Genomic DNA, 17,772 nt, shown 5'->3' on the forward strand with positions numbered 1-17,772 from the left:
TTTTTTCTTTGAATTGTGCTTGTTGGAAAGGACTTTATGAGTTGTGACAGAAGGCATTTGTAAACAGTACATCCATTTAAGCAATAATTGATATTTCCCGTACTATAATTCACCTACCTTTCAAGAGGCAGAGCCTCCATATACTATAAACATCAAATAAGAAATATCCAATTTTTCCAATGATATAGTTTAAAAGGACATTGTTCATTAGTAAGTTTAGTTCATTTTAAGTCAATTTAATGAAGTAAGCTTAAACATAGATTTGGTTGAAAGCTTAACAACACTTTTTAAGTTGTACTAGTTCGGACTTGTAAGTCACAGCAGGTTAGTGGCAATGAAGGGATGAACTGCAATTACATTTCATTGAGAAGGTGTTAAATGTGAAACAGTTTCAAGGTAAAAAAAATTTAGTAGCTAGCATTAATTAAACTAATGAGTTAGAGACAAACTTTGCCCTTTGAGAAGCTAAATGAAAAAGCAACAATAAAGCTTACAAAACTTAGCTCGTACAATTTGCCGTGAAGGCGGTAGATTGGCTCCCTGAAATAGCAAAGAATTATCAATTCAGAAGTCATTTTGTCAAGCTCTTCTCACTTCCAAACAATTAAGGTAAATCAAAAAAACTTTTGTTTTGTCTTATCTCCGAAATAAGTAAGGTTCAGCAAAGTCTTTTTACCAAGTTACCAATTTTGAGCTTTTTCTTTTAAAGCCAAAATTTTGTGGGGTTTTGCTGTTTTGTTTTGTTATTTTGAGAGACAAAATACAGTCACTCGGACTCAGGAATAGTTACTCCAATTTGTATATTTCTAGGACATAACAGAATTGGGTGGTTTTCCTTCTATAAGACAACCCCAAAGCAGATATGATTATGGCTTTGTCTACACTGGCAATTGAACAACAAAACTTTTGTCTTTCAGAGATGTCAAAAAAAATACACTCCCAAAAGACAAAAGTTTTGCCGATGGTGCTCTCATACCGACAAAGCTAACCCCACTCTTTGGGGGTGGAAGTTTTTTGTCAGCCGGAGAGCTGAAAAACAGCGGCCACACTGCGTGACTTTTAGTAGCACGGTTCTAGCGACAAAGTCATGTCACTAAAAGCGGTGTAGTGTAGACACAGCCTTAGCGTTTGACATGTGTTCCTGCATAGTTATCGGAGACGGAAGTCTCTCTCTTTGGAGGGTCTTTGGAGCCGTTTCAGCCATTAGACCTTTCAGTTTTGTTTTGTTTTTAATCCTACCTGGCATGTAACTCCAAAACACATAGAAGAGGGTCAAGCTCTGGAGGTATCATTGCTTCCAAACTTTCCAGAAGCTAATGGACTATTTTGGCCAACATTTCAAAAATGAGTAGTGATTTTTGGTGCTTGTTATTTTGGGCACTCAACGTGAGACACTTTAAAGAGGTCTGATTTTCAGAAAGAGCTGAGTACTTGCCTTCTGCAAGTAAAGCTCCTTTAAAGCATCTCAAAATCACCATCCAAAAACGGAGGCACCCGTCAATATTGGTCCCTTTTGAAAAATCTTTGCTTTTAACTTTTCATTGTAATGTTTAATGCAGGAGCAATTAGATGCGAGAACAACATGCAAGCAAATAACCCAGATTAAAGGAAGTTGACTTCATTTTATTTTGACTATCCAAAATTGAAACCATCACAAATGAACACTGAGATACCATGATGTTTTTTTTATATGTTTTGCTTAAAAGACAAACACTCTGTGGAACCTTAGAAATATACAAGAATATATATTAAGGCTGATTATATCAATCATCCTTAGTGTTTTAACTTAAAAAGAAAACAGAAATTGATCCTATAAAGTGCTGAGCACCCTTAACTTGCAGTGGAAGTTGAGGGTGACAGCACTTCTTCATAGTATAAGCATCTTGCAAGCATGTACTATACATAAAAAGAAACAGCCATCTAATTTAGTTAATGCCATCTCAGCAAGAGTGCTATTAGTCTGAGACCACCAATCAGCTTTGTTTCTTCAAAACGAGACTGTGGTATGTAATCAACATTTTTACGAAGTCAACTGAAAATTTTCAGCAGAGGTAAAGACAAGCCTGCTTTTGCATACCGACCTGTCCCTTCACTGTGTTATCAAGCTGTGCACATGTGTGAACTAGTAAACTATTATACAACTGAGAGCAGGTATAAAACAAGTACTCACATGGTATTGGTCTTTGAAATCATTCACAAGTTTGAGCTTAATGAAAACTAAATATTTAGGGACAACACAGGAAAAAATTCTGGGTACTTAAGGGCATCAAGGAGGAAACACTGAAGAGCAGTCCAGTTAGCAGCAAAATTATTAAAAGTTATAGCTGACAACCCTAATGAAGATGTCAGCTGGTTCTGAAAACTTAAGTAAAGCAAGTAAAAAAAGATGCATTTTATATTATGTATCAAGCAAAACTGGAAACTTATAAATTTACAGCAAAAAATAAAAGATACAGCCCATAAAATCAACAACTGAAGTTCACTTATACATGCAATTATCCATTCTCTTATCAGATGCCTACCTGAGTTCCAACTGCACTTTTGTTAACCTGACTGCTTCGTTGTTGGGCACTAAGAAAAGCAAAGAGAAAAGTTACATTGAGGAAATTTAAGATGAGTCCTTGAGCAGCATGCTTTGGAAACAACAAAATATAAAAATTTATGAGCCCAGAATCTGAGGTTAAAAAGAAACACAATTCAGCCTCAAATTCACAAGCAAACTCAGTTCATGTAAACTTCTATTTACAGAAAACAGATCAGCACAGATTCTTATTAATCACCTCCTCTGTAATGTACATTGCACTACCATAGTAAATAACCCTTTGTGTTGACTTACATGTCTGATGAGGTTACTAAAGACAAAAAAAGTTATGGCTCATCTGTGCACACATGAAATCTTAGGCAATATAAATATTAAAAAGGGGCAAGAAAAAATGAGTCACTTTAGTTCTTTAGAACATTGCAGCAAAATCCTCCCACACCCCATAGGTTCTCTAAAGGCCTAGCCTAGCAGCTCGTTTTGGATATTATTCTAATTTTTATATGTACTTTGGGGATGTAAATATAAAATGAGGGATTAAACCATCACAAAAGGTGGTTAAAAAGCTGGAATCTTACAGCAATGCAGCATAGTTTAAAATAAGTTTTGCTCAGTTTCTGAATTTTGCTAATCCCATTACTGAAATGAAACTCTCCTCTCTCACAAAAATGCACAAGTCATGATAGCTACAAATTTAATTCTAAAGGCATTTATATTGCACGATACAGTGGCAGCAAGTTTTGTTTGGAGGCTTCAGGATTAAATTAATTTGTCCCTTTTCAACAAACATTAATATATATTGCAGATCTGCCACAACCACTGCTTTGAAAGTAGGAAGGAGAATAGACATGAGTAAGTTAATTCCAGGCAATATCTGTTTTGATCCCAGATAAGTGGCCTGATTCTGCAGCTTGTTGGTGCAGAATGGCCATTCCACAGATTGGCTGAAGAGTTGAGCTTAAGCTTGCCAACTTTGTAATATTTAAAAACCAGACACTCCAGCAGGAGTGCTGGAACCTCCCCTGTGCCACCCCTTCCCCCAGGCCTCACCCCTGACCTGCCCCTTCCCCACAGGCCCTGCTTCTGCCCTGCCCCTTTCTCCTGACCCCAATGCAGGTAGGGGGTGGCCCTGGCTGAGTAGGGGCTGGAACAGGTGATGACTCATCGCCTCCCCTGCTTGCAGTGACCAGATGTTGGGAGTCTGGTCAGGAGATCTGACTGGGCACCATCAGGTCCCCTTTTCAACTGGACTTTCTGGTAAAAAACCAGGCAACTGGCCACCCTAGTTAAGCCCCTATGCACTGATCCTGCAAACACTTTACTCAAGTTAATAGTCCACTTGTTTTCAGTGGGCCTACTCACAAGTAACATTACTCACATGCATGTTTGCAGAACTGGGCCGCTAGTCAATAACCCAGATACCTGGAGACGTGTTGATGTTTGGTTAGTCATAGTGCCTCCTTTATTGTATTCATCAAGCATAAATGATGGTTAATATTGTACACACACAAAATATGAAGTTAACCCATCACAGACAAAATAGGTTCTGAGTTACTGTCTCAGTAGCACCCATATAAATTTGCACTAGGAAATATCATTCCATCTTCACTTTTACATGAAACTTTCCTATTTGCTTGTAAAAGATAATTAAATAGGAAACCAACATCACATTAAAAAAGAAGAGCCACTCTAATTCTTTTAATTTCATAACATTCCCTAAAGTTAAGAAAATAATGTCTGATTTATAGTTTGCGGCTAGTAAGGAAAAGGCCCCAATCAGCAAATAAAAGAAAGCCATGAGACTAATGAGTTGTCATAAATATAAAGGGAAGGGTAAACCCCTTTGAAATCCCTCCTGGCCAGGGGAAAGCGCCTCTCACCTGTAAAGGGTTAAGAAGCTAAAGGTAACCTCACTGGCACCTGACCAAAATGACCAATGAGGAGACAAGATACTTTCAAAAGCTGGGAGGAGGGAGAGAAACAAAGGGTCTGTGTCTGTCTGTAGTCGTCTTGGCCGGGGACAGAACAGGAATGGAGTCTTAGAACTTTTAGTAAGTAATCTAGCTAGGTATGTGTTAGATTATGATTTCTTTAAATGGCTGAGAAAAGAATTGTGCTGAATAGAATAACTATTTCTGTCTGTGTATCTTTTTTGTAACTTAAGGTTTTGCCTAGAGGGGTTCTCTATGGTTTTGAATCTAATTACCCTGTAAGATATCTACCATCCTGATTTTACAGGGGGGATTTCTTTATTTCTATTTACTTCTATTTTTTATTAAAAGTCTTCTTGTAAAACACTGAATGCTTTTTCATTGTTCTCAGATCCAAGGGTTTGGGTCTGTGGTCACCTATGCAAATTGGTGAGGCTTTTTATCCAACATTTCCCAGGAAAGGGGGGGTGCAAGTGTTGGGAGGATTGTTCATTGTTCTTAAGATCCAAGGGTCTGGGTCTGTAGTCACCTAGGCAAATTGGTGAGGCTTTTTACCAAACCTTGTCCAGGAAGTGGGGTGCAAGGTTTTGGGAAGTATTTTGGGGGGAAGGACGCGTCCAAACAGCTCTTCCTCAGTAACCAGTATTAGTTTGGTGGTGGTAGCGGCCAGTCCAAGGATAACGGGGGTAATATTTTGTACCTTGGGGAAGTTTTGACCTAAGCTGGTAAAGATAAGCTTAGGAGGTTTTTTTTTTCATGCAGGTCCCCACATCTGTACCCTAGAGTTCAGAGTGGGGGAGGAACCGTGACATGAGTAGTATTACCTATTACTTGCAGTGGGGGCAGGATGTATGGTTCAAAAAGTAACAAATAAAATAAAGAGCTGTGGTAACACGACAAAAAAAATGGTCTTAAAAGAAACAAGCACAAACCTTCCCAGTGTTCTGTTAGTCAGCAAGAAGGAGAAGAGATAGGAGGCCTTTGGAAGAAAGGAGATTGGAAATCTTATCTGGATTAATACTAAAAAGAAGGGTGAATCGTCTCAGATGGGTTTTTAGTTGAAGTCAGTCATTGGCAATGACTTCACCGCTGTTTGCAAACTCTTAAAGGGTTCATTGCTAATACCTGCCTGACCAGGTTGGAGCTGACCAAGATGAGTCTAAAGCACCACTGGGTTTTGCCCGTTTGGAAGCATCTTGATCAAATGCTGAAAATGTTCAGGTGTAGTGACTGCTTATTTTTAGGCTGTTAAGCATGTTTAGAGCAACTGTATAAAATACTATTTGGCCTTTGGACTTAGAGGAATTTATGGTTAAATTAGTGCCTGGTGGTTTCCCATATTAATGAGAAATATTATTAATAGTTCCAACAGCTACTCTTTCTTAAGCACAGTGACTGGCTTTTTGTTTACCTAGATTAAAAAATATTGTTCACTGAAGAAATCAATATATATGGCGGTGTTCGGAGAGATTAGATAGATATGGGTTAGAGCTGAGCAAATCAGAATTTCTATCCTGCAGTAAATTCCAATATTTCACCATTTGTTTTCCTCCCAAATAAAGACTTTACATCAAAATATCAAAATTTTTCCTCAAAGTTTTCAGAAGATTTTGGTTCTGAAATGATTCATTCTGACATTAACTGAAAAGAAGAGTTTTGACATTCCCAGTCCAAAATGTTTCATTTGAAGTTAATTTGACGTTAACCTGCATCTGCTTAAGGAATAGTGGTATCCCATTGCTCTGATTCTTCCCTGTGGGCCAGTCACCCTGGCCAAACTACATCTCCTGCAATGTACCATAGTCCTATAATTCCCATGATTGACCATGAGACTCCATTAGAGGGGAGGCCAGGGTGCATCATGGTAAAGTATAGTCTGGAAAGCTTAGATTTTGCAAAAACTGCATTTAGACTTCTATAGTTAAGATCCTTCTTGTCTCCTTAATAATTTCTGACAGTAGAGATGCTTACTGACAATTGCACTTATCAAAAAATATAAGTGTATTGCCATTTTCAGGTCTATATATACCAGAAAATGGGTTTTGAAGCTACTATCACAACTCAAAGTTCTAAGTCACTGGACTCATTGAGGTGTACTTTGAGCCACCCCTGGCACAGGTACTTAGGTTTTTCCCAGTGATCTAACAATCCATTTATTTCCAGTTGGGGATAAAAATATCCCTTTAAAGATAATCAGTGAAAGAGAATAAGAAGCAGAGGTTCCAAACCTTCATATCTTTGTGGAGAAAAGGGTGGATGAGTAGTATTCCATTAAAACATACCTCTTCCAAGGGTAACAACTGAACATCAGTAATTCTCTGCAACGTTTATAAGAAAAAAAGCAAGACTACAATATGCTGTGAAAAACAAACTGGGTGAACATAGGCCTGAGAAGTAACCATTTCCTTTGTTTAATATATGGATAGGTAATATCCCCACAAAATACAGCAGAGGGTAAAGGAAATCCAGGGGCAACCCAAAAGAAATAAAACTCTTGGGGAGGGAGATGGGCACCCTAGTTCCAGGAATATATTGTGTAACACTGAAAAGCCAGATTGGATTCATCTCAAGATCTGATCTAAGCAATAATGCTAGAATAATGTACAGAACACTGGTAATTTGTTTTTCAGAAAGGTTGTGAACCCGTTCTAGAAAGATATCATAGAATAATAGGACTGGAAGGGACCTCAAGAGGTCATCTAGTTCAGTCCCCTGCACTCATGGCAGGACTAAGTATTATCTAGACCTTCCTTGAGAGGTGTTTGTCTAACCTGCTCTTAAAAATCTCCAGTGACAGAGATTCCACAACCCTCCCTAGGCAATTTATTCCAGTGCTTAACCACCCTGACAGTTAGGAAGTTTTTCCTAATGTCCAGCCTAAACCACCCTTGCTGCAATTTAACCCCATTGCTTCTTGTCCTATCCTCAGAGGTTAAAGAGAACAATTTTTCTTCCTCCTCCTTGTAACAACCTTTTGTGTACTTGAAAACTTATGTCCCCCCTCTGTCTTCTCTTCTTCAGACTAAACAAACCCAATTTTTTCCATCTTCCCTCACTGGTCATGTTTTCTAGGCCGTTAATCATTTTTGTTGCTCTTCTCTGGATTTCACCACTTTGTCAACATCTTTCCTGAAATGTGGCACCCAGATCTGGACACAATACTCCAGTTGAGACCTAATCTGCAGAGTAGAGAGGAAGAATTACTTTGTGTCTTGCTTTCAACACTCCTACTAAAACAGTGGTCTCCAACCTTTTTACACCCAAGATCACTTTTTGAATTTAAGGGCAACCCAGGATCTATCCTTCCCCTTCCCCAAGGCCCCACCCCTTCCCCAAAACCCTGCCCCACTCACTCCATCTCCCCCCGCCGCTCTCTCTCCCCCACCCTCACTCAATTTCACAGGGCTAGGGAAGGGAGTTGGTGTTCTGGAGTGGGGGTGGGCTCCTGGCTGGAGCCAAGAGGTTTGCAGTGTGGGAGGGGGCTCCAGGCTGAGCCTGGGACAGGGACTTGGGGTGCAGGAGGGGCTATGGGGTGCTGGCTCTGGAAGAGGGGTTGGGGTGCGGGCTCCCGCTGGGTGGCGCTTACCTCGGGCAGCATCCAGGCAATGACGCAGCAGGGCTAAGGCAGGCTCTCTGCCTGCCCTGGCCCCATGCCGCTCCTGGAAGGGACCAATGCGCCCCTGTGCCCCTCGGGGGTGAGGGGCGGGGAAGACACGTGGCTCCACGTGCTGACCCACTCTGCAGGCACTGCCCCCGCAGCTCCCATTGGCCACAGTTCTCCGTTGCTGGCCAATGGGAACTGCAGGGGTCAATGCTTCCCAGGGCCGCGGGGGCATGCTGGCTGCTTCTGGGAGCAGCATGGGGCCGGTGCAGGCAGGGAGCCTGCCTTAGCGGCAGCCCCGCTATGCCACCAGAGAGCGCGATCAACTGGGAGAGTTTCCAGGATCAACCAGTTGATCACGATCGACTAGTTGGTGACCACTGCGCTAATAGATCCCAGAATGATGTTTGATTTTGTTTGCAATAATGTTACTCTGTTCACTCATATTTAGCTTGTGATCCAGTATGACCCCCAGATCCCTTTCCGCAGTACTCCTTCCTAAGCTGTAAATTTCCCATTTTTTAAGGTGTGCAACTGATTGTTCCTTCTTAAGTGGAGTACTTTGCTTTTGTCTTCATTGAATTTCTTCCTATTTACTTCAGACCATTTCTCCAGTTTGTCCAGATCATTTTGAATTTTAATCCTATCCTTCAAGCACTTGCAACCCCCTCCCAGCTTGGTATTGTCTGCAAATTTTATAAGTGTACTCTTTATGTCATTACTTAAATCACTGATGAAGATATTGAACAGAACTGGACCCAGAACTGATCCCTGCAGGACCCCATTTATATACCCTTGTAGGTTGACTGTGAACCACAGATAATTTCTCTCCAGGAATAGTTTTCCAACCAGTTATGCACCCACCTTATAGTAGCTCCTTCTATGCTGTATTTCCCTAGTTTGTTTATGAGAAGGTTATGCGAGACAGTACCAAATGCCTTACTAAAGTCAAGATATACCACATCCATAGCTTCCCCCCATCCACGAGGCTTCTTACCCTGTCAAAGAAAGCTATTAGGTTGGTTTGACACAATTTATTCTTAACAAGTCCATACTGACTGTTACTTATCACTTTATTACCTTCTAGGTGTCTGCAAATTCATAGCTTAATTATTTGCTCCATTATCTTTCCTGCTAGTGAAGTTAAGTTGACTGGTCTGCAATTCCCTAGGTTGTCCTTATTCCCCTTTTTATAGATTGGCACTATATTTGCCCTTTTCCAGTCCTCTGGAATCTCTCCCATCTTCCATGACTTTTTGAAGATAATCACTAATGGCTCAGGCATGGTCTACAGTACACGGTTATTTTGGAATTAGCCAAGTTACTTCGAAATAAAACTGATTCCGTCCACATGACCAAACCAGTTTTTTCAATTTAGAGGGTTCTTTAATCCGATTTCTGTACTCCACCTCAGCAAGTAGAGTAGAGCTAAAATCGAGATCACAGTTCCGGGTTACAGGTACTGTGGACACAATTCGATGTTATTGGCCTCCGGGAGTTATCCCAGAATGATCCCTTGTGACCGCTCTGGACAACACACTCAACTCCGATGCACTAGCCAGGTAGGCAGTAAAAGCCCCGTGAACTTTTGAATTTCCTGTTTGGTCACTATCAGCATAGGTGACCATCAGCATAGTCCACCATGACAGGCGACCATGCAGAGTCCACCATCACAGATGAGCTCCAGCATGGTCCAAACGGGAGATACTGGATGTCATCGCATGTTGGGGAGATGAATCTGTTATGGCAGAACTACGTTCCAAAAAAAGAAAAGCAAATACATACGCTAAAGTCTCCATGGCCATTACAGAAAGAGGCTACTCCAGAGACACAGAGCAGTGTCGTACAAAAATCAAGCTCAGGCAAGCATGCCAAAAAGCCAGGGAGGCGAACGGGTGCTCTAGGTCAGAGCCCCATACATGGCGCTTCTACCATGAGCTGCATGCAATTATGGGGGGTGACATCACCACTACCCCACCACTGTCCGTGGACACCTGCAAAGGGGGGGGGGGGTAGTAAGGAGCAAGGAGGATGAGTTTTTGGAGGCTGAAGAGGAGGAGGAGGAGGACAGTGCACAGGCGGCAAGTGGGAAATCCGTTTTCCCCCCTAGCTAGGAACTATGCTTAACGCTGAAGCCAATAGCCTCCCCCTACTCCCAAGGCAGGCTCCCGGACCATGACCCTGGAGAAGGCACTTCTGGTGAGTGAGAGCTTGGTCGGAGCCATGCGGTGTGGGGGGAGGGGGACCCCAGCTGAGCTGGGCTGTTCGCGTTTAGTTTAAAGGGCTCATCCCTGCTCAGAGCATCATCGGAGCCACGCGGTGGGTGTGTGTGTGGGGGGGGAGGGTGTTGTGTGAAGCGATCATCCCAGAGAGCCCGCAGGCCCTCCTTTATATGGCAAACCCACCAGACATTGCTTGCTATGGGAAAGGGGGCCCGGCAGTTTGAAAGCATTGAAATGAATGCGGAAGAAGCAGAACCCCGCGTACCCCGAGGGCTTACCGTGGCTGCCTCCACACTGAATTCTGTTGCCCGGCTGCATGTGGTGGCTTACTCACACCAAAGTGGCAGGCACTTCAGTATAAGAGGCAAAATGCGACCTTGTACAGAAAACATGTGCTGCGTACTATGAATTGCCTGTTTCACTGAGAAAGAGTGTCCCCTTTGTTCTCTAAAATGTATCTTTTAAAATACTACCCTCACTTTTTCTCCTCCCGCAGGTGCAAATGTTTCAACGCGGCCCCTATCTACTCCGTCCCAGAAGCTGGTCCAGATTAGAAGGCGGAAGAACGAACTTGGGACGACATGTTCGCCAAGCTCATGCAGTCCTCCCACACTGATAAGGCCCAGCTGAATGCATGGAGGGAAACAATTGCAGAGTCGCGTAAAAAGTGTTACATAAATACAAAGAGGAGGGACACGCACGATGAGAGCAGGCAGGATGCTATGGTCAAGCTCATGGGGAAGCAAACCGACATGCTCCGCTGTATGGTGGATCTAATGCAGGAAAGGCAGCAAGATCACAGACTGCTGCTGCAGCCCCTGTATAACCGCCCTCCCTCCTCCCCAAGTTCCATAGCCTCCTCACCCAGATGCCCAAGAACATGGGGAGGGGGGTTGGCTATGGGTACCACACAGTCAACCCGAGAGGACTACACAAGCAGCAGAAAGCTGGCATATCTGAAATTTTGATTTGGTTTCTGGACTTGTCCTTCCCTCCTCCTCCACCCCCTAACCCAATATCCTCCCCCTGTCTAGCTTCTGATTTCTCTCAATGTTTTGTGCAACAAATAATAAAGAACGTTTTTTAAACAATTGTGAGTTTATTTCCTTTCATATATATAGGGGGCGGGTAACTTTAAGAGAAAAAAACACAACTGTCACACCATACTCTGGCCAGTCATGAAAGTGGCTTTCAAAGCTTCTCTGATGTGCAGTGCACCTTGCTGTGCCCTGTTGTCTAGCTGTGTGAAATTGGACACCAGACAAGTTGCCTCAACCTCCCACCCCACCATAAACGTCTCCCCCTTACTCTCACAGATATTGTGGAGCACACAACAAGCAGCAATTACAATTGGAATATTGGTTGTGCTGAGATCTAACCAAGTCAGTAAATTGCACCAGCGCGCTTTCAAATGTCCAAAAGCACATTCTACCACCATTCTGCACTTGCTCAACCTATAGTTGAACTTCTCCTTACTACTGTCCAGGGTGCCTGTGTACAGATTCAAGAGCCAGGACATCAAGGGGTAGGCTGGATCCCCAAGGATAACTATAGTCATTTCAACATCCCCAACAGTAATTTTCTGGTCTGGGAACTAAATCCCTTCCTGCAGCTGTTCAAACAGACCAGAGTTCCTGAAGATGCGAGCGTCATAGAATCATAGAATATCAGGGTTGGAAGGGACCCCAGAAGGTCATCTAGTCCAACCCCCTGCTCAAAGCAGGACCAATTCCCAGTTAAATCATCCCAGCCAGGGCTTTGTCAAGCCTGACCTTAAAAACCTCTAAGGAAGGAGATTCTACCACCTCCCTAAGTAACGCATTCCAGTGTTTCACCACCCTCTTAGTGAAAAAGTTTTTCCTAATATCCAATCTAAACCTCCCCCACTGCAACTTGAGACCATTACTCCTCGTTCTATCATCTGCTACCATTGAGAACAGTCTAGAGCCATCCTCTTTGGAACCCCCTTTCAGGTAGTTGAAAGCAGCTATCAAATCCCCCCTCATTCTTCTCTTCTGCAGGCTAAACAATCCCAGCTCCCTCAGCCTCTCCTCAGAAGTCATGTGTTCCAGTCCCCTAATCATTTTTGTTGCCCTTCGCTGGACTCTCTCCAATTTATCCACATCCTTCTTGAAGTGTGGGGCCCAAAACTGGACACAGTACTCCAGATGAGGCCTCACCAATGTCGAATAGAGGGGAACGATCACGTCCCTCGATCTGCTCGCTATGTCCCTACTTATACATCCCAAAATGCCATTGGGCTTCTTGGCAACAAGGGCACACTGCTGACTCATATCCAGCTTCTCGTCCACTGTCACCCCTAGGTCCTTTTCCACAGAACTGCTGCCTAGCCATTCGGTCCCTAGTCTGTAGCTGTGCATTGGGTTCTTCCGTCCTAAGGGCAGGACCCTGCACTTATCCTTATTGAACCTCATCAGATTTCTTTTGGCCCAATCCTCCAATTTGTCTAGGTCCTTCTGTATCCTATCCCTCCCCTCCAGCGTATCTACCGCTCCTCCCAGTTTAGTATCATCCGCAAATTTGCTGAGAGTGCAATCCACACCATCCTCCAGATCATTTATGAAGATATTGAACAAAACTGGCCCCAGGACCGACCCTTGGGGTACTCCACTTGATACCGGTTGCCAACTAGATATGGAGCCATTGATCACTACCTGTTGAGCCCGACAATCTAGCCAGCTTTCTACCCACCTTGTAGTGCATTCATCCAGCCCATACTTCCTTAACTTGCTGACAAGAATACTGTGGGAGACCGTGTCAAAAGCTTTGCTAAAGTCAAGAAACAATACATCCACTGCTTTCCCTTCATCCACAGAACCAGTAATCTCATCATAAAAGGCGATTAGATTAGTCAGGCATGACCTTCCCTTGGTGAATCCATGCTGGCTGTTCCTGATCACTTTCCTCTCATGCAAGTGCTTCAGGATTGATTCTTTGAGGACCTGCTCCATGATTTTTCCAGGGACTGAAGTGAGGCTGACTGGCCTGTAGTTCCCAGGATCCTCCTCCTTCCCTTTTTTAAAGATTGGCACTACATTAGCCTTTTTCCAGTCATCCGGGACTTCCCCCGTTCGCCACGAGTTTTCAAAGATAATGGCCAATGGCTCTGCAATCACAGCCGCCAATTCCTTCAGCACTCTCGGATGCAACTCGTCCGGCCCCATGGACTTGTGCACGTCCAGCTTTTCTAAATAGTCCCTAACCGCCTCTATCTCCACAGAGGGCTGGCCATCTCTTCCCCATTTTGTGATGCCCAGCGCAGCAGTCTGGGAGCTGACCTTGTTAGTGAAAACAGAGGCAAAAAAAGCATTGAGTACATTAGCTTTTTCCACATCCTCTGTCACTAGGTTGCCTCCCTCTTTCAGTAAGGGGCCCACACATTCCTTGGCTTTCTTCTTGTTGCCAACATACCTGAAGAAACCCTTCTTGTTACTCTTGACATCTCTGGCTAGCTGCAGCTCCAGGTGCGATTTGGCCCTCCTGATAACATTCCTACATCATGCGTCATGCACCTTTCCCGGCCATCCCACACTGATGTCGGTGAAACGTCCCTTGTGATCCACCAGTGCTTGCAGCACCTTGGAAACAACACCTTGCAGTTTATGTACTGGCCACCCCGGTGTTCCGGGGCCAAGATAGGGATATGCGTTTCATCTATCGCCCCGCCACAGTTAGGGAATCCCAGCACATTAAAGCCATCCACAATGGTCTGCTCATTTCCCAAAGTCACTACCCTTGATAGCAGCTGGTCAATGATTGCATTGGCTACTTCCAGCACAGCAGCCCCCACAGTAGATTTGCTCACTCCAAACTGATTCCTGACTGACCAGTAGCTGTCAGGCGTTGCAAGCTTCCACAGGGCTATGGCCACTCGCTTCTCAACTGTGAGGGCTGGTCTCATTTTGATGTCTTTGTGCTTCAGGGCAGGGGACAGCAAGTCACAAAGTTCCATGAAAGTGGCCCTACACATACGAAAGTTTTGCAGCCACTGGGAATCATCCCATACCTGCAACACTATGCGGTCCCACCAGTCTGTGCTTTCCGGGGCCCAGAATTGGCATTCCACGGCATGAACCTGGCCCAACAGCACCATGATCTCCCAATCGCCACATGCCGTGCTTCTAGGAACGTCTGTGTCCATGTCCTCATCAATATAGTAATCACACTGTTGTCACTTCCTCACCTGGTTTTGCAGGTACTGCACATACTGCTGGATAATGCGCGAGGTATTTACAATGGTCAAAACTGCAGGGGAGATCTGAGCAGGCTCCATGGCTATGGCACCTGCATGGGTAATCCTGGAAAAAGGGCACGAAACGTAGGACAGCAGAGCGGCAGCAGAAGAGGTGCTGTTCGGTTCACGATAGCTGAAAAAAGGCAGGAAATGGTTGTCTTCTGTAGCTTTCACAGAGGCGGGAGCCCAGGACAGACATGGAGAATCTCAGTAGCACAGCAAGAGCGGGAGAACAGAATTGGCGGTGGAAGCTGTGCTGCTCGGTTTACGATAGCTGAACAGAGTTGGCAGCAGACGCGTTCGATGAGGAAAAGAAAGAGTAGATACTAGAGATTACATAGGAAGATAAGAGGAAATGCGAGGTGGATTCATAGTAGCAGGAGAGCAGCGGTGCACCATCTTCTGAAAGCAGTATGGCGTCTGCCTGCCAAAAAGGCGCAAAATGATTGCCTGCTGTAGCTTGCATGAAGGTAGGAGCGACTGATGACATACACCCAGAAACACCCGTGAGAATGTTTCTGCCCCATCATGTACTGGGAGCTTAACCCAGAATTCCAATGGGTGGCAGGGACTGCAGGAACTGTGGGATAGCTACCCACAGTGCACCGCTCCAACATTCGATGCTAGCCTCGGTACTATGGACGCACTCCGCCGAATTCACGCGTTTTAGCGGGGACACAGAAGACCGAATGTATAAAATAGCTTCCAAAAATTCGCATAGAATCATTTCTAAATAATTTCGTACTGTAGACATACCCTCAGATATCTCCTCAGTCAGTATTCTAGGACATATTTCATCAGGCCCTGGTGACTTGAAGACATCTAACTTGTCCAAGTAGTCTTTAACTTGTTCCTTCCCTATTTCAGCCTCTGAACCTACCTCATTTTCACTGGCATTCTTTACATTAGATGTCCAACTGCTAATAAACTTTTTATTGAAAACTGAAACAAAAAAGTCATTTAGCACTTCTACCATTTCCACAATTTCTGCTATTGTTTTCCCCTTCATTGGGTAAGGGGCCTACTCTGTCCTTGATCTTTCTCTTTATGTCTCAAGCTAATTGACTCCTGTTTTGTGCCTGGGTGTTTCCAATTTTGTCCCTACATATTTGTGTTCTTTGTTTATATTCATCCTTTGTAATTTGACCTAGTTTCCACTTTCTGTAGGACTCTTTTCTGAGTTTCAGATCATTGAAGATCTCCTAGTTAAGCAAGAATAGTCTCTTGCCATACTTTCTATGGTCCACTACTTTCTTCTCTAAGGCTGCACTTGTGTATCCACTACTGATTAACCTGGTCTGTCTGCAATTCACTTTTTCATTCCTGCCACATAAGTTGCCACCAGACATGTTTTGTGGAACACTGCCCAATCCTGTGTCTTCAGGGCTTCCAAATACAAGAGGAAAGATTTGGATACTTTTTGTGATAAACGTTAACCTAAAGGTCTTCAGAGCATTCACGACTACCCTCATCTCCAGAACATTCATGTGCAGCTGCTATTCCTGAAGACCAAGGATGTTGGAAGAGGTGACCCTTTGTATCAGCTCCCCACCCCAGGAACAAATATATCTGGTCACTCAGTTTTGCAATGGAGAAAATTTGAAATCAAGACTTCATTGACATATAACCATTGTATCTATCAGGCCAATCTTTTGCTGCATAGAATCATAGAATATCAGGGTTGGAAGGGACCTCAGGAGGTCATCTAGTCCAACCTCCTGCTCAAAGCAGGACCAATCCCCAATTTTTGCCCCAGATCCTAAATGGCCCCCTCAAGGATTGAACTCACAACCCTGGGTTCAGCAGGCCAACACTCAAACCACTGAGCTATCCCTCCCCCCGCATGGCTCTTGCTGATCCAGCTGACACTGAAAATCCTTTCCCTTATGACCTGGACCCTATTCCAGAGCAAGAAGGCTTTGAGTTGTGTTCAGTCACGTAAGGTCCTTGTACTCTCCAACTGGTTTCTGGGAACAAGCTAGGATATTGATTAGTTTATCTTAAGCCCTAGTGGCACCAGCATACCAATAGAGAGGCACTGCTTCTTATATCCCTTCCAGATTGCTAACCAGAAAGAGAAAAAAAAACACACAGTCCTATCACTGTAAATACACAGTCAGTACCACCAACTGTAGCTCATAGCAATCCCTTTCCTCTAGGAGAGGTACAATTGTTCTCCAAAACCCAATTCTGAATTTTCCCTTAACCAGTTACCAATGGAAGTTTAACATTCAGGACCGCCTCAAATCCTCCCTTTCTTTTGACCAATAGCACAGGCTCAATGGCATCCTTTTGTCAGAAGGGATTAGATTTACTGTATCTTCTCTTCGGGATGCTGAATTACAGCACATTCTGGAAGGGAGAAATTTGTAATTCTGAGACGTATGTGTCCAAGAATGGTCTTGCATAAGAAATTGACCCTAGTCTCCCTCTAATAGTAAGAGAGTACAAGTCAGGCTGGTTAGTCACTCCAGAATTCAGAAACCTAGAGTTTTCTTCCAGAAGGAAGGCAGAGTGAACTGACTTTGCACGCACTGGGCAACACAGAATCCAGAGCATATGCTGGTTTCTTGGCAGGTGCTTTCCCTAGAAGATAAAAGGAGGAGGAGGGGAGGATAACCTGAGAGAATGAAGGACAGATTTAATTACCTCAGCTTTAATAAGACTATCATCCATTTTCCACCCCATCTTCAAAGTTTCATGGTCCTGAAACTACTGGTGAAACCATCATACAAAGGCTAAATGCAACAATGTGTCTGCAAGCATCAGTGGCACTATCACCAAAGGATCATAGAATCACAGAATATCAGGGTTGGAAGGGACCTCAGGAGGTCATCTAGTCCAACCCCCTGCTCAAAGCAGGACCAATCCCCAACTAAATCACCCCAGCCAGGGATTTGTCAAGCCTGACCTTAAAAACTTCTAAGGAAGGAGATTCTACCACCTCCCTCGGTAACGCATTCCAGTGTTTCATCACCCTCCTAGTGAAAAAGCTTTTCCTAATATCCACCTAAACCTCCCCCACTGCAACTTGAGACCATTTCTCCTTGTTCTGTCCTCTTCTACCACTGAGAACAGTCTAGAACCATCCTCTCTGGAACCACCTCTCAGGTAGTTGAAAGCAGCTATCAAATCCCCCCTCATTCTTCTCTTCTGCAGACTAAACAATCCCAGTTCCCTCAGCCTCTCCTCATAAGTCATGTGTTCCAGACCCCTAATCATTT

General features: G+C 43.9%; 1 protein-coding gene across 6 annotated transcripts in view; it reads right to left on the reverse strand.

Moving 5' to 3' along the window:
- The window catches only part of DNM3 (dynamin 3), a 298,280-nt gene that overhangs the window by 181,646 nt on the left and 98,862 nt on the right, over positions 1-17,772 (reverse strand). For 5 of the 6 annotated variants that reach the window (XR_013636160.1, XM_073356327.1, XM_078854045.1 and 2 more), the window contains exons 13-14: positions 2,523-2,571; positions 511-540 (exon numbers count right to left, since the gene is read on the reverse strand). Coding sequence is in view for 5 of the 6 variants with exons in the window: in XM_073356327.1 (XP_073212428.1) it covers positions 511-540; positions 2,523-2,571 (79 nt within the window). In the remaining variant the exon portion in view is untranslated. The remainder of the gene's footprint in view (positions 1-510; positions 541-2,522; positions 2,572-17,772) is intronic. The other variant, XM_078854046.1, reaches the window with a different exon arrangement.

Source organism: Lepidochelys kempii, chromosome 8, assembly GCF_965140285.1.
Source record: "Lepidochelys kempii isolate rLepKem1 chromosome 8, rLepKem1.hap1, whole genome shotgun sequence".
Taxonomy (NCBI): domain Eukaryota; kingdom Metazoa; phylum Chordata; order Testudines; family Cheloniidae; genus Lepidochelys; species Lepidochelys kempii.